Source organism: Carassius gibelio, chromosome B5, assembly GCF_023724105.1.
Source record: "Carassius gibelio isolate Cgi1373 ecotype wild population from Czech Republic chromosome B5, carGib1.2-hapl.c, whole genome shotgun sequence".
Taxonomy (NCBI): Eukaryota; Metazoa; Chordata; class Actinopteri; order Cypriniformes; family Cyprinidae; genus Carassius; species Carassius gibelio.
The window spans coordinates 9081698-9098594 of record NC_068400.1 but is presented as its reverse complement, the minus strand read 5'-3'; the positions used below and the strand labels follow the sequence as shown (position 1 = coordinate 9098594).

The 16897-nt window shown below is 38.3% G+C and overlaps 2 protein-coding genes across 8 annotated transcripts; one reads left to right on the top strand and one right to left on the bottom strand.

Annotated features, from left to right (window-relative positions):
- Positions 1 to 2037: 2037 nt before the first annotated feature.
- srrt (serrate RNA effector molecule homolog (Arabidopsis)) lies at positions 2038 to 13419 on the bottom strand. 7 transcript variants are annotated; one of them, XM_052555852.1, is made up of 20 exons: positions 13293 to 13419; positions 11799 to 11941; positions 10790 to 10934; positions 9965 to 10111; positions 9700 to 9888; positions 7983 to 8152; positions 7689 to 7867; positions 7502 to 7615; positions 7198 to 7378; positions 6953 to 7116; positions 6803 to 6864; positions 5989 to 6067; positions 5720 to 5911; positions 5455 to 5625; positions 4642 to 4795; positions 3799 to 3992; positions 3419 to 3575; positions 2773 to 2868; positions 2456 to 2558; positions 2038 to 2350 (listed from the first exon to the last, which is right to left on the bottom strand). In XM_052555852.1, exons 2-20 carry the CDS (start codon positions 11914 to 11916, stop codon positions 2275 to 2277), a joined length of 2691 nt encoding a protein of 896 aa, XP_052411812.1. In that variant the 5' UTR covers positions 11917 to 11941; positions 13293 to 13419; the 3' UTR covers positions 2038 to 2274. The 7 variants fall into 7 exon arrangements, with proteins under 7 accessions (XP_052411812.1, XP_052411814.1, XP_052411817.1 ...); XM_052555854.1 differs by having other exon boundaries at positions 11799 to 11938; XM_052555857.1 differs by lacking the exon at positions 13293 to 13419 and adding an exon at positions 12663 to 12811 and having other exon boundaries at positions 10790 to 10918; positions 11798 to 11941.
- LOC127957362 (peroxiredoxin-4) lies at positions 12990 to 16685 on the top strand. Its single transcript, XM_052555858.1, has 7 exons — positions 12990 to 13429; positions 14040 to 14157; positions 14303 to 14419; positions 14521 to 14643; positions 15366 to 15496; positions 16440 to 16474; positions 16562 to 16685. The coding sequence occupies exons 1-7, from the start codon at positions 13168 to 13170 to the stop codon at positions 16610 to 16612; spliced, it is 837 nt and encodes a 278-aa protein (XP_052411818.1). The 5' UTR covers positions 12990 to 13167; the 3' UTR covers positions 16613 to 16685.
- The last annotated feature ends 212 nt before the right edge of the window (positions 16686 to 16897 follow it).

Below are 16897 nucleotides of genomic sequence, written 5' to 3'. Positions count from 1 at the left end.
GACCTCTGACATATATATAGCAATTGTAAGTCGCTTTGGATAAAAGCGTCAGCTAAGTGAATAAATGTAAATGTAAATATGCCTTCAGTCATCTCAATAAAACAGAATGGTCGATAGTGTCAAAAAATAACAAATATTTACTAATGTGGCAAGTAGTCATGTAATAAGTGTAGAATCAGCGTAGAAAAACTCTTGACAGGCTGATCAAGAACCTGACTTGAAGGGTTTATTCTGCATTAACAACCAGCTGGATGTACTTTATCCCTTACTTACAAAAACATTTCACATACCCAACATGTGCTCTGTTCCATGGATCTAGTTTGTCATTTAAATTTGTAAAATATCTGTCCTGTGTTTTGACTTCCTTTTTTTTTTTTTTTTTTTTTTACATCTGTGACGATTGTAGGGAATTTTCCTTTTCACCATTTGAAATATCACTGCTAGTGAAAGACTAAAATTGCTGAAATAACAAAATGCTGCAGTTGTGCTGATTTTGGACTTTTAAACATTCCAAAATATATTAAACAAAGGAAGTGAGAGTAATTTGAATGTAAAATCATATTAAGTTTGGATCACGATCTAACAGTTTTGTCTATACTTAAATATGATGTCTGCCCTGAAAAATCCTGAATCTTTCTTTTAGTACTTCGGCATGAAAATACCAGTGGCCAGACCTCGTTTATAGCTTAAACATGCTGATAAGCAGACGCCAACCAAATGCATAATATTTGCAGCTGCATATGAGATGTCATTAAAAGGTAAAAGAATGTTGAAAGATAAATTAAAGTAGAGCTTTATTGTCTATATTTTTGGAATGACGACAATCACAACAAAAGTAATTGACCTCATCCTGAGAGTTAAATCTAAACTAATTTGCTTATAATTAAAATACAGAGAGACATGCGATAAAATAGTCAAATGCAAACTTTAGCCAAAAGACTAAGGAAGACTTTTTTCTTGTTGATACGCTTGTGAATTTTTAAAACAGAACGAGAAGGGGTTAATTTGGTAGGGTGAGATATGAATTGTCATATTATAGGATTTCTGTGGGTCCTTAAAAAGTCTAACATTTGGTAAAATTGTGTGTATATGCAGTGTTTAATATGTATTTTTAATTTTGCACTTCATTGCTTTGTGTTATGTCCATATAATTACTGGATCATGACCTTGCAGAAAAATTACCCATACATTTTTTTTTACGGTGTGCTTTACATCGTGCATTTTGATGATTAGTCAACATATAAAACTACTAGCTATAATTTATTTAAAGATTACCATTGTCACAAGACTGTTTCCAAAATGTGCCCAATTCCATGTCATTTTGATTAGTTTAAATGTCCTATTTCTTATGCATTGACCTGCTATTGGGTATTTTTACTTGCATGAATTAATGAATGTTGAAATGGCCCTGTAATTAAATATTGGGTTTCAAAGCATTTTTATCCTTATTGGTGTCAATATTTTTTGATGAAAGGAATTGCAAGTGAAATATGAAAAAAGGTCAAATATATGCCATTTTCATTAACTTATCAAACAAAAATAAAAAATCCCTAAGGATGCACAAGGGTCAAGTCCTTAAAATGGAAGTGCAGTCAATTTAATAAACACTCAAATACACACTCTCAAAACATAAGACTATTTTAATTTACTGACTACTTCCATCCAGTCCTTCTACTTTGTCAAACATAAAACACTGGAGAAACATTCATAATGAACAAAACTAAAGAAAGAAACCATTTACACAGAACAACTTCACTTGCAGGAACTCATCCACCTGGTGAAGGACAATTTACCTTAATAATATGGATCAAATAAAACTGGCTTTTTAAATTCCTCCAAGCACAGAAATACAAGCCATCCATTTTTTTGTAACACCTCTGCAATGCTAACAATTTATTTTCATTGCATTCAAGTGTTTTTCTAGAAACAAGATCGTTTTTTTTGTTTTTAAAATGATATAAATCACTAATTTATTTAAAAAAAATATATAATCAAATGTAATTATATTTAAAAACCAATTCAGCACACAAAAAAGGATCAGAGTCAAAGTTTTATTGGAAGAAAAGGCCACAAGCACAAGCTCAATATCTATAACACTGAGTATGCAAGAGCTTCAACAAAGAACATGCTTCAGGTGGAGCGCTACTGTAATACATATGAGCGAACCAGAGAGACAGTAAGGGGTAGCTTCTGGAATGAATGCATTACAAGAAAATGCTGAGACAACAGTAAAAAAAAAAAAAAAATTAAAATGGAGAGAATAAAACTGGAGCTCTAAAAGAAGTCCACATCATCCGGAGCGTCTAAGTCACGGTATTCAATGATATTGCGAGGATCCCCACGCATCATTCTGAAAAAGATAATTTTGTCCATTATCATTCAAAGAGCTTCTAACGCAATATCACATCTGTTCCCTAACTACAATTAAAACAGAACTGAAATACGACTGACTCACCGGTTGTTTCTAGGTTTTCCAGGGTAACCGCCTTGTCCACGGAAGTTGTCATAGTTGCCCCTGCCGCCTCCACCGTACTGGTTGGGTGGGTAAGGAGGACCACCTGTTAAAGTGTCAAAGAAACACCTCAAATATGTGTTTATCATTGCATAAATTCAATGCACTTTTTTTAAAAAAAAGGAAAAGGCTAGATATATCAGTGTTTTATGGTTTCACCACTGTTGAAAAACTGAGATGCATTAAAAATGATTTTGAGATCACATTGTGAGATCACGTGAGCTGCAAGCTCGGACTCCATTACTTTAACAAACACACACCTCCATAACCCATCACTGGAGGTCTGGGCTGGCCAAAACCCATGAGACCTTGAGGACCCTGAGGTGGGAACGGAAGACCTCCCGGTGAAAGCACTCCTAATGAGAGAAAGAAAAATTAGAAATGTTTAATGAAACAATAATGGGATTTGTTTCCTTCCGATTAAAAAATAAATAAATAAAAAAATAAAAAAAAATAAAGATTTATGTATGACCCTGGACCACAAAACCAGTCTGTGTCAATTTTTCAAAAATGAGATTTGTACATCATCTGAAAGAGGAATAAATCATCTTTCCACTGTTGTATGGACTTGTTAGGAGGACAATATTTGGTTGAGATACAACTATTTGAAAATCTGGAATCTGGTTGCAAAAAAAAATCTTAATTGAGAAAATCTCCTTTAAAAGTTGTCCTAATAAATACTTAGCATTGCATGTTACTAATCAAAATTTTAGTTTTTATATGTTTACGGTAAGAAATTTATAAAATATCTTCATGGAGCATGATCTTTACTTAATATCCTAATGATATTTGGCTAAAAGAAAAATCTATAATTTTGACTGAGTGTTTTTTTGGCTACTGCTACAAATATACCCCGGAGACTTAAGACTGCTTTCGAGCTCCAGGGTCACATGTGTGTGTTTTTACCCTGTCCTGGGCCTGGAGGAGGAGGAGGTTTCATCTCGGGGATGGAGGGTCTTTTTGCATCCATCAGAAAGTTGTTGAAAAAGACGACCTCTTTCTTCACTTCCTCAATCTTGTCACCATGTTTGTTTAGAATGTGCTTCCTCACAAACTCTGGGCCCTAGAGAGATTCATATTTGTATTAATTTAGTAAAAATGTACAACCTCCCTTCAAGAAAAAACTGATTTAAATTTAAACAATTTTCACTCAAAAATGGCTAGTAAATTTCAAGTAAAAAAATTTTGAAGCAAAAAGACTGAAATAGTGTATTCTTAGTTTCATTAACTCGACCTGCAGGGCCTAAGGACACCAGATGAACAAAGCAGCATGTTATATCACACACCTTGAACTTTTTGCCACTCAGAGGACAAAGCCATTTGTCTTTGCCCAGTTCCTGTGTGTTGGCCAGCACAAACTTCTCCACTTCCTGTTCTGGATCTTTGCGGCCCATCTTTGCTGCCTCGTCTTCAGACAGGGATTCCTTCACACTGAACAAGTGTCCCAGCTTCTCTTCGAATGTCTTCTGCCAGTCAGCCACTACAAGAGGATCAGAAGTCAACAAGCTCAGCTCATTTCTCTGTGTCATGGGATTATTTAATGATGAAGAGGAATTCCATTGCAGTCCATTGGGCCGTGGTTGAGCCAACTGACCGGTCAGATCGCTCAAACAAACAGAAATATTCAGACAGACACACAACATTTACACTCTTTAGGATGTCAACCAGCTGAGCTACAGGAACATAAAGGGATTTTAGCAATTAATGTTTCACACAATGAGCTGCTTCCCCCAAAATCTCTCTTCTGCATGGTTTCATGTACAAAATATCTCTTTTGCAAAATTGTATGTACAGTATTTATGTAAAGTGTTTGTATAGTCTTAGTTTGTGCATGTATAATCAACCATTTATAGTACATGTATAGTTGAATAGAATGAAGAAGTGATTTGTTTAAAATGTTGTGGATAACTTCATGTGTGGTGAACTTGGAATATAATTTTCTTTAACTAAAGGGTTAATAAAGAAATTGAACCATGTTACAGGCACATTTTCAAGTTGACTAGTTAGGATTTTTTTTATTTTTTATTGCTTATCACCCAGCCCTACTTTCTTATACAACTAACCATCCATTAAACTGGGACACAAAGTAAATCACCCAGCCGGTTGCTGGCAGTGAAGGCAGTGCTCACCCTCTCTGTGAGTGATGCGGTTGGGGGGAATGGGTCCTCGCACGTGGATGATGCCGCAGCGGTTGGGCATCTCGTCCTCGCTCGGGTACTCGCAGGTGTTATAATAATCAATAGAGTGTACGATACGCAGATAGAACAGGAGACGATCCAACACCTGGGAGGAGACAGACACATTACACTCCTGAATTAAACACCAAACTGAAATAAGACTGAAGTTATCATTTACACTTTCAGTTTCTGAATCAGTTTGTATCTTTTTAAAACATGTTGCACTGTAATGACAGTTAGGCACAGTAATTCCCAATATGATGGGAATGAGATTTCCTTTTTTACATTATAGTGATGAGGAATATATATAAAGTAAATGTCAATGAAAAAAAAAAAATGCACATTAGCAAAAAAGGCCTAACATTACCTAATATGATGAATCTGAGTGGAAAAATAAAATCAATAAATCAATCATGTCCAGTCCCAACACAATAAAAGAATTAAGAATTTTTCAAATTATGTGTGTATCAGCCGGAAATCAGGATTAAAAAATGTCTTCAGAATCATATTTTTATGGCAGTTTTGCTGATTAAAGGCTTCTTCACCTTACCAACCTTCAACTTTTGTCTTTAAAACCAAAAACACTACAAAATGTATTATTCTGTGAGTGTGAGACATGCTCAAAGAAAACAGAGTGCTATTGTTGGAATCAGGACCCCAGAATTAATCAGAAAGAAGAACTGGATTCTATTCCACAAATATGGGCGGTGTAAGGCATTACATCATCTGATTTTGGGGTCAAGTAACAAAGACGATTTTTCTGACCTTGACGAGTTTGTCATCTCTCTCCACAGTTATCTCGGTGGGGTTCCCCTCTTTGGATCCCTCCTCAGAGTCGGCTCCTCCTGCACTTCCCAGAAGCTCTTCCTCCTCTGCGTTCACTTCCTCAATCAGGTAATCAGTGATGTTCTTCAAAATGGGGTTCTGAGCCGGGAGCTTCAGGAAATAATAAAAAGTTCAATGATAGATCAAATCGGACAGTCAAAACCGTTTGAAATGGTATCGGTCTGAGGCAGTGCGGTGAGATTACCTCTAAAGTGTGCGTCTCTTCTCTGGGTTTGTGGCTCCACAGCCTCTCCCGGTCATCCAGGGCATGGATCAGTTTAGCAGCCAGCTTGATGTCATTACGCAGAATCTGCTTGTGCTGTGTGATTCCGTTCACGTTCCGCACACGGCGTGCCAGATCTCGGTTGACCCCAGGAGCCAGCTCACAGTCCCGCAGCTGCTCAGAGAGGAACAGGAGGAGACATTGAGCGAGACGTCTGCTACACAACTCAAGCCAGAGACGCCAGAACTCACCCGGATGTTCTGCAGGTTCCAGCAGATCTCTTTGATGTTCACACCTCTGTCGAAGGTCACCCAACAACGCCTGAAAAACCTGAGTCACAAAGATGGAAGATTTAGCTTTTCAAGAGTCCCCAATGTTTTTCAATATATTATATATTTAGTGAAACATTTTATATTGCCAGAAATACAGATAACATTAAGTAACCTGAGATTTTCTAATTTTATATAATTTTCATTTTTTATTGTATTATCTTTTTTTAAGACCTGCACATAATACAGAAAACTGAAATTGACATGCCTCTGGTGCTCCTAATATGGCAATCAAAAATTACAGCATTTTTATTGCAATGAAAATAAAAGTACTATATTCGGGTTCAATGTTTATTTTATATAACATACATATATATATATATAGGGGACTTTAAGAATATTTATGTAGCTATTTCTCATGTTAATACATTGAGCTTTGACATGAAATGTAAACTACCAATGTAAACCGTAGTTCTCGAGTGCTTTGGAGCACAGACTTAATTTAGGCACAACGTCTCCACTAGATGACATTTGCTTCCCACTCATTTCCAATGCCGTCAAAATTGACAGTACTACTTTTTTCAGGAACACTTAACTCTTTACCAAGTTTAGTACCATTCCAATGAAGTAAAAAAAAAACTACAAAATTTTTTCCATTAAAAATGATAGAGCACTCTGAATACATATTTAAAGTCAGCGTATCAGAAAATGCAACCCCAAATATTCCCAATAAGTGTTTCAGCTATATCATCTGCTCTAAAGTGTTGAAACTGAAGAGAATCTAACTTCATCTCACCTGCGCTCTGGCTGCGGCTCTGACAAACAAACACGCATAAATCCCGGATAACGTCGACACAGCTGACAAAAAAATAAAAATTGCAGCATTAAGACAACACTTCATGCACACTAACAGCAAACATCTGCATTGCTTTGCGTGCACACTTACAGCGACGATCTCCGCTTTAGAAATGGTCGGAGCGATGCTCCTCATGAACAGAGAGCAAGTCCTGTGAAGAGGTCGAGGTCGTGGAGGCTGATCATCCTTTGGTTTCTTCTCCTTTTCCTTCTCTCTTTCCTTCTGCTCCTCCGTTCGCTCCTTCACATCAGCGGCTTTAAAAGATCACAAACACATCTGTCACAACCAAAACACTTTGACACGGATGATCCATCATCAGAAGCCTTGCCACGGACCTTCCCCCTCCTCTTCTTCCTCTTCCTCCTTCTCCTCTCCCTCGTCTGGTTCTCGCTCTCTTTCTGAGGGTTTCTCTGAGCAGTGAGAGTTTGAGTCCGACTCCGAATCAGATTCGCTTTCAGATGCACTGGCTTCATCTTCACTGTCTCCACTGTGCTTCCTCTTCCTCTTCTTGCTTAGCTAAAGAGAGAAACAGAATGTCAAAGCACCAGAATGCAATTAATGCAAGTAGATGTACTACTAGTTACAAAACAGTCTGACCCAACAGACTGTACCCAAGGCGTCAGGACTTGGCTAACTCACCTTCTTGGGTTCTGGGATTGGTTCGGCAGGTGCTTCCTTCTCAGTCTTCTCCTCTCCTTCACTTCCTCCTGCAGAAGCGGCTGCATCCTTCTCAGTGCCCTCATCACCCTCACCCTATAGATGCACCGTGTTATTCATCACTGTGACAAAGATACAAAGAATGCTCCATTATGCAACGTTGACTTACCATCTTGTCTTTTTCAGTCGAGGGTTTGCGCTCAACATCTGCAGGCCTGGGCTCGTCCCGTTTAAGAGCTTCAGAACCAGGTCCACTGGATGACAGTCTCTCTCGCTCCTCCTCTTCCTCAGTGGGCTGTTCCAGGATCCGCAGGTCATTTTCCATTCCTCCTTCCATCTTTATTACGGCTAACAGAGACAAACGAAACATGTTTTGAGCAAAGGGCATGTGTAACTGACCTTTACATGACTTTACATTCTTTAGACATTTAAAAACTAGCAAATGGAAAGCATTTCTCCTTACCTGCATCTAAAATCTTGGTGATTTGTGGAGCATGCTCTATGTCCAAAGAGACCGGTTCAAACCAGTTGTTGTCCATCAGGTACATGTAGACGTTCAGCCGGTTCTGTAGAGCACTGTGGGCTTCTGCTTTACGCCTCCCAGCCTCATCCGGGTGGTACTTCGAACGAAACCTGACAGGTAGACAGACAGGAGAAAGAGGGACAAATGGGGTGTTTGGGGAAGAAAAAAAAAAAAAAAGAGCATGTTAGCAACTATTTTTGAAGTCAACTTCACAAACTAGTCACCTGCTAGTTATATCCTGCCTTATACATTTCTAAATGTGCTTTGATGAATCTAAAGTAAACCAGCCATTCCATTATCCCACATAATAACTGACCCACTTTGTGTGTCATATGACTTTGTGGCTCTATTCTAAAACTAGTGAGCTGCCTAGACAGGCAACATAAACATGCTCCCAAAGTGAAGGACGCTCCATAAGGACCGAAACATCACTTTGTTGCCTTCTAAGATGCCTTTTTGTAGCTTGATTCTAAGACCGGATTTTGCATGCATCCTTCCAAGATGATACCTGATGGACCAGTTACAAATATTCAGGGTTATTAGAAGCAGAACAGAAATGACAAATGCATATTTGTGCACGCAAAATAGATAAGCATCATTTTTAATGTCAAACTCCAATGAAATAAACTGAGTGAAGAGAGTAGAAGTGAATTTGGAAATCATATGCAGCAGTTTTGTAAAGTTACATTCCAGTTAAGATGCGGTCTTAAAAGGCAGCTGCATGTTTAGGCTGTATCTAGCAAGGCAGCACACTAGGTTTTGAAGAGCTTATGACACCAACTTGTTGGCTACATTTTAAGTCTTACTAAACATGCTATAAACAAATCTTGTGTTTAAGTGTGTGTAATACAGTAAGGTAGACTCACCACCCAAGACGTAGAAACAAAAAATAAGTTAGAAATTGATGCATTATCAAGAAACGAGAGTTGGGTGAAACATTTTCCATTGTGTGCACTAAATTTACCTGCTGTACTCCCCGCATTACAACACATTTACACTGAGAGCGTCTTCTCAGAGGAGTGTGTACATACACACCATTTCTGCGTTTTTTGGGGGGTGGGGATTTGATTGATCCAAATATCAAAAATGAAAAATAAAAAGGGGAAGAAAGGCATCACACACTATAGAAAATAAAATAAAAAACTCTCTCCGTGAACGCGGCGGTAGCTGTGGATTGTGAGTGTTCGGCTGTCTAGCTAAAAGCCCTGGTACTTGGATTCTAAAGGCAGCTGCATTGTGCGCAGTGCAAACCCTGACTAACTAACAGCGACTCCTGCGGCGCGTCCAAGAGCTTTCTCATCTTCCAATACCTTGTGGTGATGGAGGGAAGAAGGATTTGTGTTAATTTGCACACCAATAAACAATATGCAAAAACCTGAAATGAAACGAATGTTTAAAACACAGTCAATGATGAGACCAATTCAGTCGCTGTGGAGACAACAGTAGACATTATTTAGAAATAATGCTTTCAGGAGCAAATAAAGCACTCGAGATTTAAAGGAATAGTTCATGCAAAAAAGATAATTTTCCAATTTTGGATGAACTACAACTTTAAAAGGTGCCTTCATGTGACTTCACCCTCAAAACTGACTGCAGGACTTGCTGTTCCTCCATCACTAGCTTAATGCACAAAACAAAACAGTAACTGTTCTCGTACCACTCTTCGTCTTTATGGGCCAGGAAGAAATCCTGCATCTGCTGCCGCCTGAAATCGATCTTGTACTCATTGTAGCGTTTGACCGACTCGGTCTCATCCACAGAGTCGTCCAGGGACAGCAGGAACTCCTTAAAGGTCTTCATCACAGGAAGGGGAGGGCCCAGATCCATATCATGGATGTTTCCCAGCCTGGAAGACGACCAGAGAGGTGGTGTTAACAGGTTAAATGGTGAACTGTAGAGCTGCTCGTGTTCTTCCAGCTCACCTGGCCTGGATGGGGATCCCATGATGGGGCTGCATCAGGTGCATGTCCGGGTGACCCCACGGCTGAGGGGGGGCGTAGCTGGGACCTCCACCGCCTCCATAACCCAGGTCATAGCCACCATGGTAAGGGTCACCTCCATGGTCATCCCTGAGAAGAGCGCAGAAGCGGTTTATATAGGCAATTGATCTCTTTTGCTTCATTTCAAAACCTAGTGAGCTGCCTACATAAGAAGTATTTAAAGGCATCACAGACACACTATTTGATCATGTTTTGTTTTTTTATGCTTAAAGTAAATCATTTTATTTTCCCCCAAATTCTTTTTTTTTCTCCCTTTTTGTTAATTTGTTTTTTTTTTGGATTCCATTTTAATGGTCAAGTTAAATTTGACCAAAAAAAGAAAAGAAAAAAAGCTAATTAAACCTGTCTAAACAATTTATTAAATTAAGCAAGACTTTTTAGGGCGCCATGTAATCCCTTTTTTTCCCTCGAAATTCTGTTTCATTTTTCATGTTTTAAATTTTGGGGGGATTCTGTTGTCATGGTTTAAAACAGCAATGATAATGAAAAATAAAGTGTGTCTGATTGAATTCACAAAACATTAATAATTTATTAAAATATTTACAATAGTATGGCCCTTTTTTTTCCAGAAATTGTCATCTGTTAAGTTTTACCTTTACCAAAAAAAAAAAAAATTGGAAGGCATAACATTAACCACTTGTCACTTGTGAGGTCACATTTTAATTAGGATACTGCCCATGTAGGCTGCTAGGTTTCGAAACAGAAGTTTAAAAGTGATCTCTTCCACTAAAACACAGTTGTTGTTACCAGTCTCTCCTCATGCGCTTCTGCTGAGGGCTCATGTCATGACGTGGAGGTGAAAATCTCTCTCGTCTGCCCCTCTCGTAGTCTCGATACTCCCCTCGGCTCCGCCGCTCGCGCCCTCTGTCCCATTCTCTAGCCGAGGGCCGCCAGTAAACGACAACCACAAGAAATAGATATAAAAATATGCAAACATACAAGTCTCTTGTGCTGAGACACAACCATAATAAACAGAGGATAATACTCAGAAATATGGACAATGTATCGTTCATAAAAATTGCTGCAATTTATTCTCTATAAGTCTTTCCATCATAGTTTATGCATGTCTCCTTAGATTTCAATCTTTGTGTGCCATTCATCAACACAACAATGGTTTTTTGAGGGCCTGAAAACCACTCAAATAAAAATGTGTGCCACATGCGTATTACGTCTTTAAAATGTTTGCGTCGTGTTTCTTTACTACGTGACATCGCCAACTACTGGCCAGACATGCATAATACAGTATTTCTACAGTATTTTTTTTCCCACAAAATTGGCTACGTTTACATGCACTTTTTGGTTCAATCGGAGTGAATTCATTAAGATTAATGAGTGTTATTGTAGTTTTTACATGAACGCTAAATAAAGTGATAGTGTTGATGTGCGCGTTTATGTCACAAGCTTCAAATCGGAATAGTTTTTTTTTTTTTTTTACATGTGCACACTTCTCAAATAGTGAAAGTGAAAAACGAAAGTGACATAGATAATATTGAGTTTCTCACTGTTTGCAGTGCACATACAAAAAAATACAAATAAACAGCGTAGTTAACAGAAGAATTAATATTTACCCGTTTATGGATAAATATACATATAAACCGCTGTTCTGCTCATATTTATCATGAAAAAAAAGAAAACCATGCTTGCGGCTCTTTTTTTTGGACACCCCAGAGTGAACAGTAAACCTCTGCTCCATTACTCAGACTGATTATCCCACTATCTGCAGGCTTACTCCTTCGATTATTCCCTCTTCCTCACCGGTCATTCCAGTCTTCTCTGCGGCGGTCCTCTCTCTCCCGGGATCGGTCATAGTCGCTCCTCTCCCTGCGGAACTTGTCTCTTCTTCTGCGGTCGTACTCATCATCGCTGTCGGCCATGGCGTTGGATTAGGATGAAGCTCTGCTGTGAAACACAAGAGAGTGCAGATAATGAGTTCATTTTCAGAATTTTGTTTTGAAAATGTTTTGTTTTTTTCACCTATGATATGCCATTCCATAAGGAATACTATCTGATTCATTAATTACTTTTTATGGCAAAGTTTAATATTCATAAATGCAAGTACGGCAATTATAAACCATTGTTTCTTATTTTTAAATCAGAAGTTAAGCAATACCTAAATTCTATTTACAATACAATAAATAAATAAATGAGTTTATTATTAACTAACGTACACCACAAACCACATTCCAATCACAAATTTCGCCGGTAACAATGACTAGCGAGAAAGTATTTTGTTCAAGAAATGTAATTATACATTTATTAATACACATGCCTAAACTAAATAAAAAGTAACGTTACGTTGATACGCAGTGCATCGAAGACAATCGAAGAGGCCATCGAGATGCTATGCTTATCTCCTGATAAACCAACAAATTAACCAGCAAAAACGATCAAGAATCATAAATCTCCAAAGGACGTGTAATTATATTAATATCCGTAAACCAATGAAGAACAAAAGGCACGTGTTCATACGGGCTCCGTCGAGTCACGCAAGGAAAAGCCGCTCACCGCAACAAAGAGACGCGCGCTCAGACAATCTGGGGTTGTTCTGACGTATAACTTTCAGCAATGTTAAAAGAGGTGATAAACTATAATATAATAACCTTTTATAGCTAATACTAACCAATTAAGAGGTTTAAAAAGCTTTAATCCGGTGAACTCCCGCCAGCGCGCGACCGTCCTGCCCAACAGCAGCGGAAGTGACGATCATATACAGAACTACTGCGCCACTGTGTGACCGGATGACCGAAAAATCGAGCACTGACAGACAACTTCTTTTCTTTTTAAATAGGAAATTCAACAGCGTGATTTTGGCATGGATAGTCTCTTTTAAGGGAGCTGTTGCCATGGTGAATCGTAATTTCGGAACTCCATTGATCATGGCTTTTTCACAGTCGCGGTGCACGCGCTAAACTCAGTCAACATGCTCAATTGAACTAACTCTGTCCAACTGTTCAGAAACCGAAAACTCACGAGTTTCAAATCTCAGGGTAAGTCAACTCAGAGTTTTAATTAGTTTGTTGAACCTCCTTTCTGGAAAACACCCGCAGATCTCTACATCATAAGCATCGCCGTCAGACCCGCTCAATAGATTGCAACTTCAGTCGATCCGGTCATCATACAGATCGATGACTTCTGCGCGCGGATCCAGACGAGAGACGTGCTTCCTACGAGACTCAGCAATGGATGTCAGTCGCGGTGTTAAAACGGCTAGAGAGTGGCTCGGAGTGTTTTGCACTCTTCTATTACTCACCGAGTCGGTTCTGTGTGACGGTGCAGACTGGAAGAAGGAGCAGGAGTGTTATAATTACGCCGGAGGACACGTTTATCCCGGAGAGGCTTTCCGCGTCCCCGTCTCTGATCATTCCCTTCACCTGAGCAAAGCAAAAAGTGCGTTCGCACATTTATGCATATGTATATGCAAATCAGATGCATGCTCAACGCATTAATAACAATGCAAATTTAGTCTTAAATATATATTTTTAAATATGCATCCATTGTAAAGAAATGTGATTTTGCATATGTGTCTAGCAGCTGTCATCACGTAACGTTACTACTGTTAGCTTAATTACATAATTTCTTATTTGAAAAATAAAAATGTTTATACTGAACTGAATTGAACGCATGTGTAAAAGCTCTAAAAATTATTTTGAGATAATAAATATTGCATAAGTTGTTCCACAGGGATTGTTAATGAGCACGACAGTTCATCTGATGCATGATCAGAATAAATATTTCCCATTAGTGTTTGAGATATTAATATGTGCTGTTTTTGGGTGCAAATCAGGTAATTTGAACAGTTATTGGTCGATGTTTTGTATAAAAGTGCACTGCATAAAGGACACGTCATGATTTAAGACTTGGATCAGCATGCTATTGAATCTCTTAAAGAGACAGTAGATCACATACATGCAAACGCACTTAAAATATCTGCACTAATAATGGACGTTGAGATATGATTCTTTCGGATACTAGATGTGTTACGTTTCTTTCTTTTCAGTTTCAAAACCAGCTCCGCACTGGGAAGGAACAGCTGTGATCAACGGCGAGTTTAAGGAGCTGAAACTGTCCGATTACAAAGGAAAATACCTGGTTTTCTTCTTCTACCCTCTGGACTTGTGAGCATGCTTTGACTACATTAACTTCAGTTACTCTTAAAAATGAAATGACTGAATGCACCAAACACACTTATTAGAAGTTTAGAATCATTACGTTTTAAGATTTTAAAATAGCCGTTTTCTGTACGATTGTGTTGATCCACAGCACGTTTGTGTGTCCCACTGAGATCATCGCCTTCAGTGATCGGGTGCATGAGTTTCAGGCCATCAACGCAGAGGTGGTCGCCTGCTCGGTGGACTCTCAGTTTACACACCTGGCCTGGTGAGGACACACTGCTGCTTCTGGACTTTGAGATGATTCACTGTGATATCTTAGAGAAGTGAGGACTGTGAATGGACTCACCGCTGGTTTCTTTTCATCAGGATCAACACGCCCAGGAAACAAGGAGGTCTCGGACCAATGAAGATCCCTCTTCTTTCTGACCTCACTCATCAGATATCCAAAGACTATGGTGTGTTTCTTGAGGATCAGGGACACACGCTCAGGTACTGAAACCAGGCCTTTTAAATTTAAAATCTTTCCCCGCCAGCATTTTTTTAAAAAGTTGCCAGTCACCTCCAGCCATTTTTGATGATTTTCACTCAAATTTGATGGCCAACAGTATATTTTGCTGTTTGCATATGCAATACACCAAAATAAAAACTACCTTTAAAAAAAAAACAAGAAAAAAACAAACAGATTTATACTAGCTTAAAGCATTCTTTTTATTTTATCAACACTTGAATAAAGGCAGGTTTCATAAAAAATTATAATTTATGAGAAAATCACATTTTTATAAAAAACCACATCTTGATAGTGTTCAGTACGATTATCAAAATATAATCCAGTAAACAGCTATATATGCATCTGTTCACATGAGAGATCGCTAGTTTCTCTGTCCTGTTTTTGTTCGGGAGGTTTTGTACTCGTTCAGAAGATGTGTAATAGCGCCCCCGAGTGAATAACAGTGAAAACACAAAAAGCCATACACACTCATTTTTGGCAGGGAAGTGTCGTCTTCTAAATGACGAGATAACTCGTCAATGGCGAGGAAAGAGTTAATACTGTAAATGCATTTTACAGATGCATGTCTCAGGAGTAATCAAAAACAAGATGAACAGCATTCAGTCAAAAATCAAAAGCCTGTTTTTAAAGCTTATTTTTTGATATGACATGAACTTGCCTGCTGAGTTCTGTGGTGATGGGTTTATCCTCTGCTGTCTTTTAGAGGACTCTTCATCATCGACGATAAAGGTGTCCTCCGACAGATCACCATGAACGACCTGCCGGTGGGACGCTCTGTTGACGAGACCCTCAGGCTGGTGCAGGCCTTCCAGTACACCGATAAACACGGAGAAGGTACGGTGCATTTATTAAGCCTTTTTATTTATTAAAGCTTTTGATATAATTTGAATAATACATTAAAGCAGTGTTTACTAGGGACGCCAATTTTAACACTAGATTTATACAAATTATATGTTTACTCTAATACTTAAAATATTTTGATGCAAATACAGAGTTTGAGATGAATCGTGTTAACTAAAGACAGTGGGTTTCCTATCACTTCACATTCAGAACAGAGTTGCTACTGTTAAGTAGAGCTATTAAAAATAGATTGTAGTTGTTGCAGCACTGTAAAAATGAACTTAATGGTAAAACTGCAAATATAAAAATAAAAGCCAATTCAAAACATTAATAAATACTACAGTCTAGAAGTAATCCTAAAATAACACCGCTTCAGGAGCATGATCAGCAGTGTTGTGCATGAACGCGTTCAATGAACGACGTTCATATTTTCGCCGAACGCTGAACTGAACGAATCACTTTTCATACAATGAACGTGAACGAGAGCGGCGCTCACTCTGGCAGGAATGAACAGTATGCGCAGGTCACGTTCACGAAAAGTCAGGTTTTTTTAACAGGGCATGTTCAAGTTCAAAACGGTGCGCAACGTTTTGCTACGGTTTCCGGGTTGAACATATATGATCAACTAACAAGAGAAATCTATCTTTTTATTAGTTAAAATATCTAGAGCAGAAAAAATTATGTTTTTGATATCTCTTTTTTTTTCTTTGTGTATATGACTGTTTAAATAAAGGAAAAGATATGCTATTCTTTAAATGTGGATTGAAGTGTTTGGACATATCAGTCAGTCTCTAATTGTATTATGCATTATCCACCAGAACATTGTAATATATAAATATCTGATGTCACGCATATTTTAGTATACGAGTGTGTCTGGTATAAATGTAAGGGTTTGGTTTGGGTGTTGTTAACTCTGTCTCTGTGTCTCTAATGTCAGTGTGTCCTGCTGGATGGAAGCCTGGCAGTGATACGGTAAGATTTCTGTGTGTGTGTGTGTGTGTGTGTGTGTGTTTTCTGTGTATGATCACAGGTTACAGTATTTCTCTTCTTTCCGCACAGATTATCCCGGACCCTTCAGGAAAACTCAAGTACTTTGATAAACTCAACTGAGCGTAATGTTTCACTACACGTTTGTTCTGAGGACTGTTTTTGAAACGCAGAATAAAAGGAGAGTTTTGATAAACACGTAGTCCTGTTTCGTCCTTGCAATGTGTGTCTTATTGTTTGTTTGTCTGTTAAAGAAAATGCAATCGAAATTAATCAAAATGTTAACCTAAAAGCTGTAGAAAATTTTATTGAGATTGTCTGGAAAGCTGCACTGCAAAAATTACTTTCCTTCTCATTATTTTTGACTTGTTTTCTAGTACAAATATCGGATTATTTTAAAGTCAAGAT